At 42.2% G+C, this 20,752-nt stretch overlaps 1 protein-coding gene across 13 annotated transcripts in view; it reads left to right on the top strand.

Moving 5' to 3' along the window:
• Positions 1-20,752, top strand: part of NR3C1 (nuclear receptor subfamily 3 group C member 1) — a 133,515-nt gene that overhangs the window by 88,575 nt on the left and 24,188 nt on the right. For 7 of the 13 annotated variants that reach the window (XM_005652955.3, XM_005652953.3, XM_005652956.3 and 4 more), the window contains exons 3-4: positions 11,746-11,912; positions 17,587-17,703. In XM_005652955.3, the coding sequence (XP_005653012.2) occupies positions 11,746-11,912; positions 17,587-17,703 (284 nt within the window). 13 annotated transcript variants of the gene reach the window in all.

Here is a 20,752-nt window from a genome sequence, read left to right as displayed (position 1 = left end):
TTCGGTACCCAGGAATTTATTATTGGTTATGTGCTAAAAATTCAAAAAGCTGTAGACTTCTAAAATAAATTTAAAATACATTTGAATAAACTTTTAAACTTGAATCTCGATTCAGATTGAGACTTTTCCTCTCAGAAGAATCAAGTGTCATGGGACTAGTTCTCTAACGAGGTAAGTTTTAATTTCTGAGTTCTGAGTTTTAATTTATGCATCTATAAAATGAGACTGGTAATAATCTTTCAGATACTGATGAGGAATTACAGAGTAGATCAGGTGTCTAGCACGTAAGAAGTGCTAGATGGTAGCTGTTACTGTATAGTCCAGTTGAGTGTATAATTATGCCACCTTAGTGCCTTTAAATTAAATAACCACAATTTTTTTTGGCTTGATCAGTCTTGTCAACATTAGCTGACAGGTTCATTGATACCCATGAGTTTTTCTTAGTCAAGACACCTAAGTTTTCCATCTACAAAACTGGTAGTGTGGCTAGACAGCGCCTTTCTAGTCACACTGAATAGTATTAAGTTTATTTTACTTACATTAAGTGATACGCATTTTACAAAATAACACCGAAGTTATTCATATCATTATATAGCCCCAACTGGATACTCTGGTAGAGCAGTATTATTTCAGAAAAAATTAAATACATTTCAGAAAATTCGAAGGTCTGGTATGTTAGGCATAAATGTGTCAGAGCTCCTCTGAGGGTAAAAGGGGTGAATACTGACACCCCGTTTCTGTTTTTGTAGTTGTGATGCATGGCCTCCGTGTTATTCACCATTTAATGGCGAGTGTGGCATTATCCTCCTGTAGAAGGTGAATATGCCAATTTAAGAGTTAAGTCCGTATAACAAGATCTGAAGGCAAACTGGAAGTGACCTGGATCCTTGGATAGCTTCTCATCTTAGATAATCTCTACTGCATTGTGATGCCGAGGATAGCCAGGAAGGAGGAAAGCCGGAAATTATTTTTGATGTTTAACTTCACCTCCAGCCTCGCTACTTGATGAGTCCCACAGTCTTCTAAGAACGTTATCCAGCTGAACGGATAACGCCCTGCGGGTCCCTGCCAGGCAGTGTCGTCACGTGGGTGAGGGACGTGCACAAGTTTGAAGTCAGTGCAGAATTCAAATCCAGATTGTGCAGATGCGACTTTGGGCAAAACACATGGCTTAATTTCGATATTCTCATCTGTAAAATGGTCTAATAGTGATTGTTTGAGATCATGTGTTTATTAACGTGCCACGCCGTGGAGCTTGGCTTGTAGTCTGTGTCCAGTGTGACTACTGCTGTGATGGGAGTCTGGTTTCACCTCCTGAAAACCTCGTTGGTCTTAAACTTTTCCCCTTAGTGCCTGCATTGCAGGTGTCCCTAGAAGAGGAGGGAAATCAGGATTCTGTGACTTCTCCATCATTCTAAAGACTACTTCCTTATTCCTTTCTTTGTTCCTCTTCCCAGGACAAGTTTACTGATGTTTTCACTATATAGTAAGCACTTTAAATTGTTCCTTTGAATTGCTTCAGTGGATATTTAGGAACCAGGGTGTCAGGTTGCGAGCGTCATCATCAAAGCCTGAGGAAATGCATACAGCATATGAAATGCATAGAGCAAAAGCTCATTTGATAGACTGGCTTGATAGAGGAACTACGGAAGTTTTCATACTAATTTTAAGAATCTAACAACTGAAGTATCAACTCTTGGCTTCTGACAGAGGGAAGAAGGGGAGTATGTGGCTTTAGACCTACTGAGGTTTGTCCAGGTTGGTTCCGAAGGTTTTGTTCCTTCCTTTTTACTAATATAAATATGAATATAGACCCAGCTGTTCTGCATTGGATTTTACGAACACATCAGTAGGAATTTCGAAATCACTCTAGTTGTACAGTGTGAGATGTTAATTTGACTAAAATTTCATTAGTTTGCCTAAATTTTCAAATGATCCACAAATGCCAAAGACTGTCACACAATCTTAGGGCAGTCATTTTAGCTATTTGACCTGCTCTGGCAACCCTTATTTGGGCAAAAAAAAAAAAAAATCTCCTTTTGCCGATCATGTTTGAAAGCAGGCACAGGGAATTCGCTACCGTTTGCTGTATATCACTGAAACACCAAACCTCAGCCCTCAAAGTAGAAGGCAATTATTCCTCAGTTTGAAGACGGAGACCTAGCTGGCCTTCTCACTTGTGCCATTTTATCATAGTGAGGTGGAATACTGCTTAAGAACACTCATTTTGGTGTCGTAAAGATAAGGGTTTGAATCCTTTTTTTTTTTTTTTTTTTTTTTTTTTGCCTAAACAACAGAAATTATTTTTTCACAGTCTGGAGACTAGAAGTTAAAGATCTAGGTGTCAGTGGAGTTGGTTCCTGGTAAGGCCTCTTTCCTTGGGTTGCAGACAGCTGCCTTTTTCTATGTCCTCACATGGTAGTGGGCAGTAGGGTGGGATGGGTGGGTAGGAAGTTTGCAAGCTCTGTGGTGTCTCTTCCTTTAAGGGCACTAAGCCCATCATGGGACCTTCATTAAATCTGCTTCATCATCTGTAAAAATAGTACCCACCTGACAGGTTTGTGGAGAAGATGAAAAGGGATGATGCACATAAAGAAAGAGATGACGTGGTGGTGCCTGGTCGTAGTGGTACAGCCGCACGGTCGTCTGCCACGTGAGCTGCCTCGTGTTCTTTTGCGGAAACATAGACAGATACCATATACGTAAGTTAACTAAACACATACTGGGCACTGTGTAAGACGCCGGTAATGTACGAGGCCTCAGGCCTGGACCCTGCCTAAGAGGAATTACTGATGGAAATATGCATCAAAACGTACCATGTGTAAAGTGCTACATGGTAATGCTTAAGAGAATCTAGAGGTTGTCATGGATGAGAAAAGCCATGGCAGATACTCCAGGCTGGAAGAAGCGATCTCAGCACAAACTCTGAGGAGCAACCTGGTGCACAGCAGTCACTTCAGAAATGTTTGTAGAATACAGGATCTCTAAGGTGATTTTAAAAAAAAAAAAGTTGGAGTTTCTGTCGTGGCTCAGTGGTTAACGAATCTGACTAGGAACCATGACGTTTTGGGTTCGATCCCTGGCTTGGCTCGGTAGGTTAAGGATCCGACCTTGCCGTGAGCTGTGGTGTAGGTGGCAGATGCGGCTCAGATTCCGTGTTGCTGTGACTGTGGTGTAGGCAGTGGTTACAGCTCCACTTTGACCCCTAGCCTGGGAACCTCCATGTGCTGCGGGGGTGGCCCTAGAAAAGACAAAAGACAAAAAAGAAAAAAAAAAGAGAAAGAGAGGAACCATATTGTGGACCACGTTGGGCTTGTACTGCTTATTACACTGAAGAGCCCCCGAGATTTCAATCCTGATGGGAAAGATTAGCTTCAGCATCGTGGGGACAGAAGGAAAGAGAAGCAGCCAGAGCCAGGAGGACCACTTAGTCTAAACCATTGCAGTGGTGAAGTCAGAGGGGAGAGAAGGCATGCGTTCGGATGGAGGCAGTCAGAGGAGACAGAAAAGAAGTACATGACGGAGTGTCACAGGGAATAATAACTAGGATGTGGGAAAGGGTTGGAATTGGCAACTAAGGACGAAAGGTTACTAAGCATAGTAAGAGGAATTCAAGTCTAAGAGTGGATTAAGATACTTAGAAATATGTGGTTGTTGAGGTGGAAATGTGCAGCATTTTTGTTTTTCTTGTCAAATATTTTATAGCAGTTGTATTATGAATTACAGTAAATATTCAAAATTCTAGAATTCAGAAATTAGTTTACTTCAAAGTAATGTAAAATGAAATAAAATACAAACTATCAACCCAGTTCTCTATTAAAGTACAAACCCAAAGCAGCCCATGGTTGATGAAGACTGCTTCACCTACAAAGACAAACACGGCTAAAACCAAAGAGGTCTCCCAAAGTCTAAATAACTGTCCCAAATACAAAAAATGGAGGTAAAAGCCCCAATTCAGGCTTATAATATAGTTATGAATAATTATAGTAAAACAGTGGCATTCCGCTGTGGGACCTGTGGGACCTGACACTGAAGATACCTACTGAATAGCTCTGCAGCTCAACTAACTTAGCCAAAAAATGGGAAGATTAGATATTACCACCTACACTCTAAAGATAAAACTACAAATACATTAGTATATGAGACAAAACAAATCATGAAAGGACATTTTAGCAAATTCATGACAGGTGAGATTCAGGCTCAGAAACACAACTCCGCAGCCATGAGTGTCAACCCCGGATGCATATTTACAGTGAGATGCAAATTAGAAGGCAGTGCGTCTAACGTTGTCTCCCACCTGTTGTTGCTTTACTTGAAGATGTCGCATGCGTAGTTACGCATGTAGTTATCATCCTTGTGTTCTCACGAGGCAAAAGAAAGCAGCAGATAAAACAAAACCAGAGCTTCGTTCTAGAAATAATCCCACAATGAAGGAAGCTTTCCCTACGATTTGCTCCTCACGCTCGGTCTCTGTGTTCTGTTTACGAGAACACCATTACTGCCCCTGGAAACGCACGCCCCTCCGTGCAGGCTGGAGCAGCGTAACGGAGGACATGAAGCCTGGGGAAGCACTGCCACAAGACTTCATCTGCCAGGAGCTAAATTACCCGGCATAGTCACCAGACTGAGGACCGAGCCTCCCAAAAAGGAAGAAGAGCATTTTTTCTGGGAACCATGTAGATTAGACTCTTAAAAAAAGCGTAGGTCGGGTGACCACATTCTCTCTTCATATAAATAAATACACAGGTCCTTCCGAGAAGCCTTTCACAGAGCCCAGTATATTCTTGCCCACCTCCTACTCCTGCGTGTAGCCCCACCTGGGGAAAGAGGGACTGCTTCTCGGGAGTTTATTGATTCAACACCTTCATTTTACAGGCAAGGGCACGGAGGCAGAGATGCTCAGTGACAGGCTGTTGGGGTCTTAAGAGATCTAAAAACAGCCATCTCCTCCACCCTCATCCTTCACTGAAAATGTACATGGACATCATAGTACAGGTTTTGTTGTTCTGACTTCTTCCTAAGATGAGTGAATACAAATGATGCAAAGTTGGAGGAAACGGCCTCAACATGCACCTAAAGTTAAAATCAGTAGAACCTCCTGCAACAAATGCAAAGCAAAGAGGTTTATCAGTCTTTCTCAGGCTTGCTACATCGTAAGATAAAATGCACTCTGCTAAAACCATTTAACGGAAGTATTGTGAAAGCCATATACCCCCAGAGTATTTTCCGGTTTGATTTGAAAACAATTCCATAGCTTATTATCAAACCAATTAGTAATCCCTTAGCAAATGCAGGGATGAATGGGGAGGCAGAAAATATAATCTTGTATGTACAGCTGAGTATCTGCATTCTTCCTCATGAACAAAGATAAGTGCAGGTGACTTCAACACGTAAAGATCATCTGCTAGCGCTAGTGCCAGAGGGAAAAAATGAAAGTTAATTACTACCTCAAGATGATCACTAGACCTGTTTAGTCCCTGGCCTCAGCACTGTTTTGAATCTCTTTTTAGACGTGTCTTGAATCAGAATATTTACAGCTGCCTCAGTAGGGCAGGGCAGTTCCATTCTGAAAGACAATTGAAAGTTTTTACAGTAAGTTTCTGGTCCTTGTTGAATTTTCTTTTTTTCTCCACTTTATGTTGCTTAAAGATTTATGGCAGGGGCTTCTTAACCTCAGCCCTATTGACATTGAAACTGGCCAATTAGTTGTTGTGGAAGACTGTCCCCTGTGCATTGTGGGAAGTTTAGCAGCATCCGAGCCTCTTCTCATTAGATACCAGTGGCATTTCCCCTGTCGTGACAACCAAAAACATCTCCAGACTTGCCAGATGTCCACTGGGGAGTAGAACTGCTCCCAGTTGAGAACCACTCAATAGCTTTATGCTATTAAAACCAAAACTGGTAAGCCAGCAAGAATATACCTCTTCCATTTGTAGCTAGTGAAAATTAATCTCGGTGCAGCAGCTTCATTCCGGGATTTTTTTCCCAGCTTGATATTTGTTACCCGAAATGATAACAGATTTTTGCCTTTCTTTCCAAAAACAAATTCTTGCATTTCATTAGAATATGGTTAAGTTCACATAAATTGAAGGCTGAGCCAACCACATCATTTGGGTTTGTAGTAGTTTGTCATCTCTGTTCCTTCTTCCTCTTCCGGGGGAAGGCTCTAACTTAGTACGCAATGCTGTACCACTCTGCCAGGCAGATTACAGCCTCCATCTAGAAACAGGGCACTTGAGACTTAGATTCAAAGGCCACCAAGCTATTACATTGCAGTTAGGTTATGAATTCTAGCATGTCTGACTTAATGTCCTCATTGTTCTCTGTACCAGCAGTTCCCAAAATGTGGGTCCATGGAGCCCTGCGAGTTCCCAGCCCTTTCAAAACGTCTTCATGATAATACATTCTTGACTTGCCTTTTTCACCGTGGTGACATTTGCACTGACAGTACCCAAAGCAGTGATGAGTAGAACTGCTGGCATCTTCAAGTACTGTAGTCATCGTATGTGAGTGCCCTTCACTCGGAGTTGCAGGAGAAAGCGAGCCAGTTCCATGTGAGCATGTGTTTGAGGAAGCAGTGTACTACGTGTCGCATCTCCACCCTTGAATATGTGTGCCTTGTCCCTGTCTGTCTGTCTGACCCAGCGGGCAGACATGTAGAGTGTTTGAGTAACGGCTGTGTCTCAAAGGGAAGCGCGTGCAGGGCTGGCAAAGGTGTGAGCCGGACCAACCGCCTTTGCCAGGGCTGTGCGCTGGGGCAAACTGTGGTTCTCAGCCGTGGGTATTTGACGGGCGTCTTCTCAGAAATGACTGAGGTGAGCTTTTCACGTAAAGGAAGACAGCTGGCAGTGTTTGTTGCCAGTCAATAAAATTAGAGCTTTCAGGCAAAATTCAGAATTGGGGGAAACTTGTATCCGCCATCGTGAGCCTGACAAATGCAACGCTTACACTGTATGACGAACTGTGTAAACATTTGGTGGATCTGCGTAGCTGAGTGAACCAGTATTTTCCAAATGACTAAGGCATGATAGTACAGAATCACGTCTGGGTAAAAGATCCATGCAAAGCGCAAGGCAGACCAAAGGGTTTTAATGTTCGCATAGCTACAGAAAGTTCCCCGATAGGGTTTCAGGTTCCACTTTGCAATACTAGCCTTTAAAAACCAAACCGTGAAGTTTTGGTGTAGAATCCAGAAAGAATATCTGTAATTACCTCAACATAAGCTTCTGGAGGACCAGTAGCCCTCCTCTGGCTCACAGAGAAGGTTCTTCAGGGCATTTCTCATTCCCTGGGATCCTCCAGAAAGGAAGGAGGAATTGGAGGAGGGAGGAAACAAAAGTTAATTGCCTGTATGTGCCAGTACTTTATACAACTCAGGTATATGATTTACACAGAAACTCCTGAAACAGGAATAATAAGGCAGCAGCCGCAGAGGTTAAGTCAGCGGGCCACTGTTACACAGTTGTGAAAGTGCCATCGCTGGGATTTGAACCCGGATCTGTCTCCATGCATAGCTGAGTGTCTCTTCCTGGCAATACCGCTCTGAAGCAGCCAAAAACACCTTCTGCCCCTACCTGGATCCAGGTGTATGGGTCCGCTGTCATTCCATTAACACATTTTCTTGTGTGATATGACTTCCACTTAGGATGCCACCTTTGTGCTCTCGCGCTGCCTGGCGTTCAGGTGCCAGGAAGCACGTGCTGAGGGAAGGGCGTCATTGGCCTGCGTGTGTCCCGTGCCGCTTTAGGTGTGTGAGCAGCTCGCGGAAACCATCCGTGACCATCCCCCCTTGATCCTCCTTTCCTCAGCCGCTTTTCCGCAAGAGAGTGAAGCAGGAAAACCCTGCCTTAGACGTGTATTTTTCTCTCTCTCTAATGTAAACTCAGTAGCCTCAGGAGTAATTTGATGTCCAGCACAATTTCCGTTCTGAATGCGAGGCAGCATTCAAGTATTCACCTAGCACAAAGTATTTTGTTCCTTTGACTCTTCACTTAAAAGAGAGCACTCTGGATGTGGTCAGTTCCTGACAGAACCTCTCCACATCTTTAGAATGTTTGACACAGCTGTAAACACACCTTAAGTAATGACCTGGACATTGCAGCTTTTCCATATTCAGAAAGGCTATAACATGCACTCTTCCTCTTGTGTGCTTTTTCTTTCTTTCTGCCATGGGTCTCTTCTTAAAAGATGGTGATTCCATATGGTTTTCCTTGGAGTTCTAACCATTTTGGGTCACGTTTGCAATTAAAATCCATTTTGCATTCATCCATTTCTCCCAGTGAGCACTGTGATAGCTCATATTTGTGTGACAAACACTGATTTTTTTTTTCCACTGATGTCTGTGGTACCCTTGGCAGCTTTCCATGTACTCAGTTCTTATCTGATGTAGCACAGAATGACTGCCTGAGTTCCAGCTTCTTAGTGGAAGTTTGATCAGTCCATTTATTCATTTACTTTAAACTTTCCTTCTTGTTTGTCATCTCTAGCTCACCTGAGTGGCCTGAAGGTGATTTGTATATTCTCTGATTGTCACTGACAATTCGGAAATAGTGTTCTAGGTTTAGACTTGTTACTCCAACTTCCCACTTACTTAATACTTATATGATGCTTTTTCATAGACTCTCTGGTTGTCCCGAAAGAGGACAGAATAGACAGTTACTGAGTGCCCGCCAGAGGCAGGAACTATGCTAGGCTTTCTCTCTGTTGCCTTGTTTTCACAACACACACACTGGTGATGTCCTTCCAGTGTATTTGTGAGGAAACTGAGGCTCAAAGTCGTAGACACCCATCAAGGTCACAAAAGCTTTGAAGTGGTAGAGCTGGCATCTGAACCACAAACAGGCTCCCTGATCAACTTCCAGCAGCTGCGTGACCTCATCTAGAGTTGATGGCATCCTTTTCACAGAGTCGTTGAGAAGACAGATAAGATTCCATTCATGAAAGTGTTTTAAAACTGTAAAGTACTACCAAAACACTGTTTAAACATTTTTAATATGTACGTGTGTACATGTATATAATGTATGTAAATATATATAATTGGTTGAAGAAACAGTAAGAATTAACCTTTCAAATAATCAAATACTACATTTATTTTCCGTAAACTTAGTATACAGACAACTGGTTGGTCCCTAAAAATAGATGTCAGCTGACAGAGGTTGGCTGAGCAGATTTTGGAGCATCTTCAGAACAGAAGCCAAGGAAGTTTTTGCTTCCCTAACACATTGCTCCGTTCACTCCCTCCAAGACCTTCCTACTTGTCTATGAAACCATGGCCCGGAGCAGCTCTGCTCCATTAGTCACACGTTTCCCTTAATCAGGGGTGGCTCGTGCCAGACCTACAGCAGAGCCGTTTCAGGTTATTCTCGTCCCCTGGGGGCTTGCAGTGAGCACTCGGTCCACTCTCCCAGATAGAGCAGGGGGCCAATGCCTGACGACATGGACGCATCCCGAAATTCTCTGTGACACTGTGCAGAAGACAGTCTGAAACCCTGGGGCCTGCTCCCAGAAATGGGGTGGCCGGAGGGCTGTCCTGTTGGCCAAGCCTCTAGATTAGACATAGGGTTGCCTAGGCTCGGGAGGCTTCTTTTGAGGACAGAATTTAGGGGGAGGTTTGGGATTTATTGGCTTATTTAAAGTGACATTTATAAAACAAACTGTCATTAACTTTTGTTTTACTCCTAAAACAGAATGACACGACTATGTTACTTAATAAGTTTAATTTCTAACCATGCTGATAACCCAAACAATTTAAGTTAGTTTTGTGAATTAGTTTAGGCATATTTGTAATTGAGATTAAGTAATGTTATTAGCTTCACTAATTTAAAAAAAAAAAAAGGTTACATCTAGTCAAAGTGAACAAAATGTCATCTGTTTTGAAGGCTAGACAGATGAAGAAAATCCTGGAGACAGGTAATGGTATGTTTATGAACTTTGTTATGTAGGCAGGTAGTGACCAACAGCCCTGACGTTCCCAAATCAACAGACGGCTCCCATGCAAACTTCTGAAGAACACGCAACTAGAGATGAAATGAGCAGTCTCCAGAAACCCTTTCAGAGCCTCTTGTTAGTCACAGAGGTTAGAAAGGTTAGAAACTCTTTTTCAAGTTGCACAATACAGTTTTGGTTCCAAAGTTGGCGTGAAAGTTGAAAATCGCTTGGAAAGACACGACAGGGTAAACCACTGTATCATCTACAGTGAAGGTTGTATAGTTACTTTTTCCTCTAGGATGAAGGGTCACTTTCTCACTGGCTTATAAAAACATCTTTGTAATTAATGCGGCAGAATGTTGAGAACTGGCTGAGTACAAGTAAAGGGTATATCCGCTGCGTGGTCTGAAAATTTCCACATCGACGCATTAGGGAAAGAATATGCCTCTTCAGACCCTAACGCTGCCCTCCCCGTGAGAAGTCTACACAAGGAAAACCAGACCTAGTGGAGAAGCGGATTCCCATTTTCCATCCTCTTCTCCAGGGCACATCTTCACTGAGTGGGGAGGGCAGCATAGTCCTTTACTGTTGAACACCTAGTGCTGGAAAAAGCCTCACTCGATGCAAGCCAGGCTGGAAGGTTAGAGGAGGTAACGTTTCTGCGTCATTCTTTTGTAAGTCATGAAAACTGTCGTTTCAGCTAGGATAACATTGGGAAGGAGAGATGTTGGACCAAACTCTAACACAGTCATACCTCAGACACACTGCAGTTTGGTTCCAGACCACGGCAAGAAAGCAAATACTGCAGTAAAACCAGTCACAGCAATGTTTGGGTTTCCTAGTGCATGGAGAAGTTATTTCTACGTTATTATGTAGTCTGTTACGTGTGCAACAGCATCATGTCTAAAAAAGCAACGTATGTTCCTTAATTTAAAAATGCATAATGCCAACAAAAAAAAAAAAATACTAGCCATTTGACAAGACAGTGTTGCCACAAAATTTCGTGCAGTATTTGTGAAGTGCAATAAAAAACAAAGCGCAGTAAAACAAATTCCGCCTGTTAACCCAAGGAGAGGAATGGGTAGAAATGTAGTGACATGAATTTAGAAAGATGCCTGTACAATACCTTAACATCAGAGGAAAAAATGATGCCCTAAGCAGTTAAAGGGCAGTTAAAGGGACCTTTTGGGCTTGATGGGTATGTACAGTATTTCTTGATTGTGGTGGTAGTTACACTACTGCCCATTTAACAAAACCCAGGAGCTGGGAGTTCCCGCTGTGGCACAGTGAGTTAATGATCTGGCTTATGTCTGTGGAGGCACTGGTTTGATCCTTGGCCCTGTGCAGAGGGTTAAGGATCTGGAGTTACTGCAGCTGTGGCACAGGTCACAGCTCCAGCTCGCATTCGACTCCTGGCCCTGGAACATCCATACACCACAGAGGCAGCAGAAAAGGGAAAAACAAAAACAACTGATCACCTGTACACTTATAAATGGTTAAAGCTCTTGTATGTAAATGATACTTTAATAAACCACTCCTAAGCAACTGAAAATTGTCATACCTAAGTGAAGCACAGTTTCACCACTCTTGTGAAGGGGTAGCTAAAAAGAAGTGAACTCACTTGTAATTTTGTACAGAAGAAGAAGAAAAGAGTGCTGGCATTTATGTAGGTAGGCTATGCTAATGCCCGCTGGGGCTTGAAGCCAGAGCCCGGTGTGAACATGCGCCCTGTGCAGTGAGAAGGTAAGAGAATTGGCTGTGATGCTTCTTTGACAGTCATGACAGTTCCATTTGAACACTTGTTTCTTCCTTCTGTAGCCCTGGAATGAGACCGGACGTAAGTTCTCCTCCATCCAGCTCCTCAGCAGCAACGGGACCACCTCCCAAACTCTGCCTTGTGTGTTCTGATGAAGCTTCGGGATGTCATTATGGGGTCCTGACTTGTGGAAGCTGTAAAGTATTCTTCAAAAGAGCAGTGGAAGGTAGTGTGTGTTTTGAAGAGTTTTGTTTTTTGTTTTTTTTTTGGTTTTGTTTTGTTTTTTTTCCTCTATTTGGTTCCTGCTTCTTAGAGTGGATTTTGAAATTTCTCTTATGGGTGAAGCCCTTTAAGGCTAGAAGTCCATAAAAGCAGAGAGAGGGAGGTGCTCCTAAGTCCTCTCGTGGGAAAGGGACACATTTAAAAGCCAACTAGAGGAGTTCCCGTCATGGCTTAACGGTAATGAACCCAACTAGTATCCATGAGGACAAGGGTTCAATCCCTGGCCTTGCTCAGTGGGTTAAGGATCTGGTGTTGCTGTGAGCTGTGGAGTAGACCAACAGCTGCAGCTCTGATTCGACCCCTAGCCTGGGAACCTTCATTTGCTGTAGGTGCAGCCCTAAAAAAAAAAAAAAAAAAAAGAAAAAACCAAACAAAACCAAACTAGAATGAAATCCAGAAGTATTAGTGGACGGGAGTGGGTATCGTGGTCTGGTCAGAGAGCACGGCTGTAAGAAAGTCCGTCATGAGCAGTGATGGTGTTTGGTTTCATCAGGAACATAATGCTCACGGTATTAGAATCATGGGCTTTAATTCCCTTAAAGTAGTTGATTTTAAAGCCACCAGCTCTTCTCACCCGGCAAAAAGGCATGATAAAGAGAGCTGTGAGCAGGGAAGTGTTGTGTTTTGTTTGCTCATGAGCCGGGGCCGGGCCACACGTATCAGTGATCAGTGCAGCCTACGACTTGGCCCTGCCCTGGGGGAGCGGTCACAGTCTATGTGGGAGTCAAAGACGAGTTAACAGTTACAAGGTACAGAGAGTATAATGCGGAGGAGCAAATGATGAATGGCCTGAGCAGGTTAGGAAAGAAGGCATTTCACTCGACAAATACATTAATATAAACTTTACCCTTGTTACAGATTCCGCCTGCTGACAAAGGCAATAACTTCAACTCCTTAAAGAAGGAAAAAATGTATTGCATAAGCAAATTGTTAGAAGTCACACTAAGGTTTTCTAATATTATCAGTGAATTCTCTTAGAAAAAACCTGTGTAATTTAGTTATTTGTAAAACAGTTGGAAGGCATTGTGGCCTGAATGGATTACCTAAAGCTCTGATTATATTAATTTTAGAGAAATATAATTATCTATTCATTCAGCGCATGAGAAGGATTATTTGGCTTGAGTTGTGTTTGCATATCCTTAAAAGTTAGATGAGTCATTTTCTTTTGTTTGGACTGCTTTTGATACATTAGCAAACTGTGAAATTACTTACGTTACTCCACGGAGTGCACAGGCACACAGGCTTTCACCGGGTTGGTAGCATCGAACCAGAGGCGAGTCGCTAGGTGAAAGCCCACCCCTCGTACAAGGCAGAGGTTGTCATCACAGACCCAAGAAAGGACAAGCTCCTCCGTGTCCTCCTTTTACTTTATTCAGCACTTTGAGTCATTCTTTCCACGATAAAAATGCAGTGATAACAGTATTACACTATTTCTGCATGTAGTAAATATTGACAGATTGAATTCTAAAAATGAAATTCAGAATGAGACAATGGAGCCTTAAAAGAAATAGATTATTTTAAAATTCTTTTCATTCTCCTTCATTTTAACTAAAATCATTATTTCAGAGAGTGTAGCCCAGTGCTTACAGGGACTGAGGGGGTATCATTCTGGCCAAATAGAATACAACTGCAGGAAGGAGGGCAGTCATTGATACTCGGCAAAACAACAATGCCCCACCTAAAACCATCCAAATGAAATTTTAAAAGAAAAAAAAAGAAAAGTTGAACATACTAAAAATCACTGCAGGCCATATGCCCTCTGGGCTTAATCCCTTATAAAGTCAGTTAATTTTTGTTTTGAGTTAAAATTTCATTGAGTATATGCTATCCTGCTTCAGAATTTGTATCATTTAAGCATTTCGGTTAAGTATGATGGCTAGATGACATAATTAATACGAGAAGGTTAAAACGTGGACTTTGTTAAGTAAATCCTTTATTCGATTTACATGCTTTCCACGGTCCCTTCGAGCTCTAAAATTCCGTAATCATTTGCGAACCTAACTCAGAGCAGTTCTTCTGCTTTTCCCTTCGAGACATAATGGAAATGCACTTTAAGCCCAGCTGCATACTTTAGACCACTTTCTTTAACGGTTAAGATATGAAGCTTGTATGATTTTCATTGCACTGCAGTGGCCTGAGCTGCTGCAGTTGGCTTCTTAACCCACTGCACGACAGTGGGAACTCCCAAACAGGCTCTTAACCTCACTGTCACAATGATATCCTGGTATGATCAAAGTCTTGTCTCCTGGCATTGTGTACTCTTGTAGATACTGAGATAAAAACAAGGGAATTATCTAATGCCTAGCATTTATTGAGTGCTTGTAACGTGTTAGGCACTATTTTAAGAACCTTCTGCACAGCTACCTTTAACCCTTGCAGAAGCTCAGCAAAGTAGGGGCTAATTTTCCAACTCTACCAGTGGGGAAGCTGGGGCTCAGAAAGGCTAGTAAACATGACTGAGATGAAACAGCAAGGCGGTAGGGCCACAGTGCAGACCCCGGGCTTCCTGGCGCCCTGCGCAGCGCACTTTCCAGGGTACCACATCACCTCTGAGAGCAGTAAAGGAATAAGCTCAGGCGACTCTTGCAGTTCACATTGAAAACCTGCGTGCTTCCAATAGGTATACCAACCGCAGAAACTCCTACACGTGCCCTTTGCTGTGTTACCCGTTCGCTCAGTATCTTGATCATGTGCATGCATCGCTGTTCTATTTATTACCAAATATTTTCTCAGATCATTGCTTTTTATAACTTAAATTTATTTGTAACAGCTTTACTAATCCCTACTGTATTAGTTGTCTGTTGATGTGTAACAGATTGCCCCCACATCAGTGGCTTGATACAGTGGACGTTTCTTAGGTCATGTAGTTTCTGAGAGGAAGGAGTTCGGGAGCAGCTTATGAGCTGGGGAGTCCTGCCCATGACGCTGTAACATGCAGACGTGGTGGAGGCTGCAGTCACCTGAAGGCTTGACTGGGGCTGGAGGACATTTACCAGCCCATTCACACTGCCTTTGGCAAGAAGCTTCAGTTCCTTACCACGTGGGCCTCCTCTAGAGCTGCTCTCAACTGAGCAGCTGGCATCCCCCAGGACAAGTGATCCACAAGGGACTGTGACCAGTATGGAAACATAATTTCTTTATAACACAATCTCAGATGCGACACACTGTCACTTCTGCTGCATTTCACTGGGCACAGAGAGCAATCCTGGTATAGTATGGGAAGGGACTCTGTAAGTGTGAATACCAGGAGACCGAGACCATTGGGGCCATCTTGGCGGCCGGTTACCGCGCCTACCAGAAACAGAAACCAGGATCAACTGCCAAAAATAGATTTTTGTATCTTAAAAATAAATGTAATGCACACAAAACAATGTTGAGAAATTCAAGCTGCCTGAAGGCTCTTCTCCTGACATTTACTCTCTTTTTTTAGTTAGAAAAAGAATTTCCCAAGTGGTAGAAGACAAAGAACTCCATAATAATAATAAGGTGTCTTATTGTCTTCTCAGAAGGACTGATGGGGAGTGGCTATTAGTGGCACACAGCCATGCTTGTAAACAGTGACCACCAGTCAGAACTCCCCCTTGTATGGATGAGACATGCACAGACTTGTCCAGCTTCTGCCTCATAACCAGCAGAGCTGATTTTAACTTTTGAAGTACAGTGCCCCTGATCCTAAAGCTCAGATTCTTAATTTTGCTTGAGATATACCTGGGATAAAGAAGTCATTATTAAGGAGTTCTTGTTGTGGCTTAGCAGTAACGAACCCGATTAGTATCCCTGAGGACGCGGGTTTGATCCCTGGTCATGTTCACTGGGTTAAGGATCTGGCGTTGCCGTGAGCTGTGGTGTAGGTCGGCAGCTACAGCGCTGGTTCGACTCCTAGCCTGGGAACTTCTATATGCCACAAGCGCAGCCCTAAAAAGAAAAAAAAATCATTATTGGCGTAATGGGCACATTCTGACCTTTTGGTTAGATATAAATAAAGCATTAGAACTTTTTCCGTGTTTGGCAGTGAGTAATTTTTACACTTGTCCCTTCTAGTAATTCAGGGATGTTCTTAGGAGGTAGAATGTCTTTGTATTATAACTGCTTCAATTATGATTTTATCTGTTGTTCTGACTTAACTGTACAGAGGAGAGAATTGGTAGGTTAGTGCTTCCATTTCATGTCCAAGTAAAGAAGCTCAAAAGCTTGCACAATACGGAAAGGAGCAGAAGCGGCTGGCACAGACATTTGGCACTGGAGGACAACCTGGAACAAAGCTGGACTGCAGGCCATTCGTCGGCTCTGTGGCCTAGTCCTCACACAGAATTGGACCTAATACTGTTAATCATCTACCCAAACTAATGCTTAACAAGCATTATGATTTATCATGTTAGGAAGAACTGAACATGGTTTGATTTCATCTGAGTCCAGTAGGTCACTCTATGCATAAAGAATCTTTTCCCAGACATTAGAACTGAGTATATTCGAACCTAGCAAATTGAAGAAGGCTTACTTTTGAGAAGACAGATATCCTGCAGTCTTCTGAAGACCGTTGCCCTAGCGTAAGGAACGTGGCGTCTTAGTTACTGATTGAGATGTGCTGGTTTTCTGTAGCAGGATCCTTTCCGTTTTTGCCAGGCCTCAGATCGTTTTCTTCAACTAAAGAAAACGACAAGAATGTATATTGAAGGTGGGTGGAGGGTAGGGAGTTTTTTGGTGGTGGTTTTTTTTTTTGTTTTTTGGTTTTTTTTGTCTTTTCCTTTCAGATTTCCCTTGAAAATTTTTGTCAGGTGAAAACTGCGCTTGTGCCTCTTGCCACACATCAGTTAACACTGGGTGCCTGAAGACTTCCAGTCGTAACGATCTTTAATATTTGGAGTCAAAGAAGCATGTGAAATAATGAACAAATCTCCTTAAGATCTATACACAGTAGTTTAGTTTGCCAAGTCTCTGATTCACCTAACTAACTGCTGGCAGCCTTAGCATAATTAAGATTAAGTGTTTGTCACTTCATTTAAAACTTGGAGGGGGAGTACACTTTATTTGAATATGGTGGTATAATGTTGAATTAAAGTAATTTTCCCTTTGGGACTCTCAGAGTATTTTTAAACCGGTTTCCTCTTTCTGTAGTTCTCCTAACCATTAAGTTAGAAGTCATAATAAAATAGTGATTACAGAGACTGTCTTCTCACTGTTAAGAGAAGAAATGACAGCACAATTCAAAGAGCAGTTCATCCAGAAAGAGATGACCCGTGGTGGGTAGTGAGTGGAAAGGCTGGGCAAGAAGCGGGTTTGCGGGGCACTGTCTTGCTCCTTGATCTGAGAACCGACTGCATGGAGGTGTGCAGTTCATGAAAATGCAGTAGGGAATACATTTGTGATGTGTGCACTCTTCTCTATGTAGGCTACAGTCAAGTCTTTTAATGAACTACGTTTGGTGAGCATGTTAAGAACGACTTTCTTTTAAGCTGACCTCTCAACTTCGTAATGGATGTAGGACGTATGCTAATACCTTCCTTAACCAGTGCCTGCAGTCCCTGGCTATGTTCTACCCAAATGAAAAAAGACAGAGTCTTTCCATAAAAATATCCTTGAAGACCTGTGGAATTTTAACAGTGTTTTTGTTTTCCATATAGGACAGCACAATTATCTTTGTGCTGGAAGAAATGACTGTATCATTGATAAAATTCGAAGAAAAAACTGTCCAGCATGCCGCTACAGAAAGTGTCTTCAAGCTGGAATGAACCTGGAAGGTAAGTATCTAAAAATGAATTGTCTCTGTATCCTATAGAAATTCATTTTACTTTTTAAAACATAAGCATATGTAATAATTAAAATAGGATTTTAATGAGCATTTCATATTCTGCATAAATTTATCAGCTCTTACTATACACATTGAATTCAGTGTAGCCACACTATATACAAAAAAGACAATTAGGAGTTTCCGTCGTGGCTCAGTGGTTAATGAATCCGACTAGGAACCATGAGGTTGCAGGTTCGCTCCCTGGCCTTGCTCAGTGGGTTAAGGATCCAGCATTGCCATGAGCTGAGGTGGAGGTCGCAGACGCAGCTGGGATCCCAAGTCGCTGTGGCTCTGGCGTAGGCCGGCGGCTACAGCTCTGATTGGACCCCTAGCCTGGGAACCTCCATATGCCACGGGTGTAGCCCTAGAAAAGACAAAAAAAAAAAAAAAAGGAAAATTAGATAATGAAACTTACAAGACTTGAAACATTACTTTGATCTTTCTTATTCCTTTTTTCAACCTCAAAACTATTTGCTAGGGTTATTTCTAACCAGTATACTCACATGTCTATTATTCTGTTACTTACCTGTTACTTGGCAAACATGTGTGCGTGTGTATGTGTGTTTATTACAGACCTGCAGACTGGCGGGGGTGGTGGGGCTACTGCCCAAGGAGGCATTGGATGGGTTTTGTTTGTTTTGTTTTTCAGGAAAGAAATCTAAAACTAGTTCTAAGTTTGAGTTTCATATCCTTGTTTATATAACAAGTTGATCTCATCATTTAAAATCTTTCCTCTGAGAAAAAGTTTGGAATTGCAAGTTCCATGAATGTGGTAGTGGTGACCTTGACTCAGCAAATACTCACCAAGGCAGGCACTAGACATAAAAGGAATAAAACAGTGCCTGCATTTGGGCAGTTTCCTGTCTGCTTAGGTTGCAGAGTCAATCGCAAAATGGCATGGCACCCCACAAAAGGAACGGAGCTACAGCAGCCAGAGGAGCGTCCCCTCATTCTGTCCTGAAAGGCAGGGAAAGCTTCCTGGAAGAAGCAACATGAAACTTTAAATCTAGAGAAGCTGAGGAGACGTTAGTTGGCAAATCAGGGCAGAGACATGATCAGATTAGTATTTTGCAAAGACTGAACTTGTACATGGTGGCAGTGGAGGGAGAGTGGAAGCCATGTGGTTCTTCTGATAGAAGAGAGACGGCTGGTGCTGTCTCGCTCACCCTGTGCGTGTGTGTGGTCCGTTACCAAGCAGGTCTGTGGGCGTGACGGAAGTCGCGTGCCCGCGGCCACACAGCACGATCCTCACGTCTTCACACTACTTTGAGAGCCAGAAAGATGAAATTAGCCCTTTCTTCACCATAGTAAAGACTTTGGAAACACACCAGTAACTTTGCCTGGTGTGTTTGTTTCTGTTTTTTGTTTTGATTTTTAGGTATGACTAGGTTGCTTCAAGTTTACTGCTAACATGTTAAGCACTGATTTAAAGAAAATGCTAACTGCCCACCTTCTTGTAGGTGCTACAAAAGCTAGAGATTGATTACAGATCCATGTAGAGGTTCGCTTTCAGTGCCACAAGGGTAATTTTTTTTTTAAACAAAACGGGATAGTTATTCCTTACTTTCTTGCATACCAGATCTCTGTGCATATTTTATAGTTTCATTTTTCTGCTCTCCGACCTTTTAAATAAGTGTGTATTAAGGCATGTCCGTTTCTAGTGATTGGTTTACATGTATTCTCCAGGCCCAGTTTTACTATGTTCCTTGAATCCCCACGTTTTCATCTCAGCTATTCTGTATTTAGCTTTGTCTACTCAAAGGACAAACTAAAATAAAATTCTATCATATCACTACTGTAGTATGGTCGTTTACCCAGTGACATTTTTAGATGCTTTCCCAAGTACGCATCAAGCTTAATACCTTTGGTCTTTGGAGGTTTAAGCATGTAATGAACCTTCTGAGCAATTCCTCTCCTGTCCCAAGTATAAGGGATTTTTTTTCCAAGAGAAGATTTTGTTTCAAGTAGTGATTCTGGTGGGACTGGATGAGTACATTTGTCCCCTTTCTCCGACAATTTAGTAACAACTGTAGTGCCCTTTGCTTTCATCTCACTGGAAGACGACCATGGCAGCGAGTGACACCTGATTTTCTCTGTGTTACCAAATATGTCATCACTGCCATTTCTAGTCAGATCTTTCACTGAAAAGTGGACTTTTTTGAACAAAATTTAAACGTACAATTTAAGCTGCCATTTCCCAAAATACTGTATTAAAAAACAACCATATGTGCATGCTTTTATAAGTTGTCACATAAAATGCCGGAAGGGTAGGGAAACTGGCCTTTTTGTCGAGAGCTACAGCGTGCTAGTCTTCAGTATACATTCTTCTACTCAGAGGGGTAATTTTGGAGCCTCGTATTAAACACACCCTCAGGTAAAGCCTCGAGTAACCTCCTGTCCACTTACACACCTAATTACAGACCGTTATTTAATAATGTATTAGATATTGGGTAGCACATATCATGTAGTTGATAATGTAATTGTACTTGTAGAAAAATTTAAAGAAAGGCTTTTAAAAATCTGAGTTTTTGTGTATGTGTGGTTTTAGTGTGAAAGCCTCATTTTTGTTTTTAATTATTCCAGTATATATAAAACCTTTATTTGGAGTAGGTATGTGTGTGTCCCAGAAATATTTGGCGGGCCCATAATATTTAAGCATGGAATACATGACTCATCTATTTATTATATTGGTTTTGCTTTTTTTTTTTTAAATAGTCTTTCAAAATGTTCTCTTGTTCATCAGAATGCGTCCCCTAAGCCAGGCAGTTTCCTGATAGCCCCGGAGTAATTTTTCAGAAGCAGTCCACCCTCTCAGCACCCTGTTCTCTCCGTAAATGAACTTGAGTGATGTGAGTGGTGTATTTGATACTCTTGCCCCACACCAAGCAATTCTCAAGGTTGATTTTAAGGCAACCTTCCTTATTGCTTAAAGTGCCTGGCATTTGAAAACAGGTAAGTTCTCTAATGGTGATCCCAAATGTTTTACACTTACTTCATTT

This window comes from Sus scrofa, chromosome 2 (genome assembly GCF_000003025.6).
Source record: "Sus scrofa isolate TJ Tabasco breed Duroc chromosome 2, Sscrofa11.1, whole genome shotgun sequence".
In the NCBI taxonomy this organism is placed as follows: Eukaryota; Metazoa; Chordata; class Mammalia; order Artiodactyla; family Suidae; genus Sus; species Sus scrofa.
This window is presented reverse-complemented; position numbering and strand designations above follow the sequence as displayed.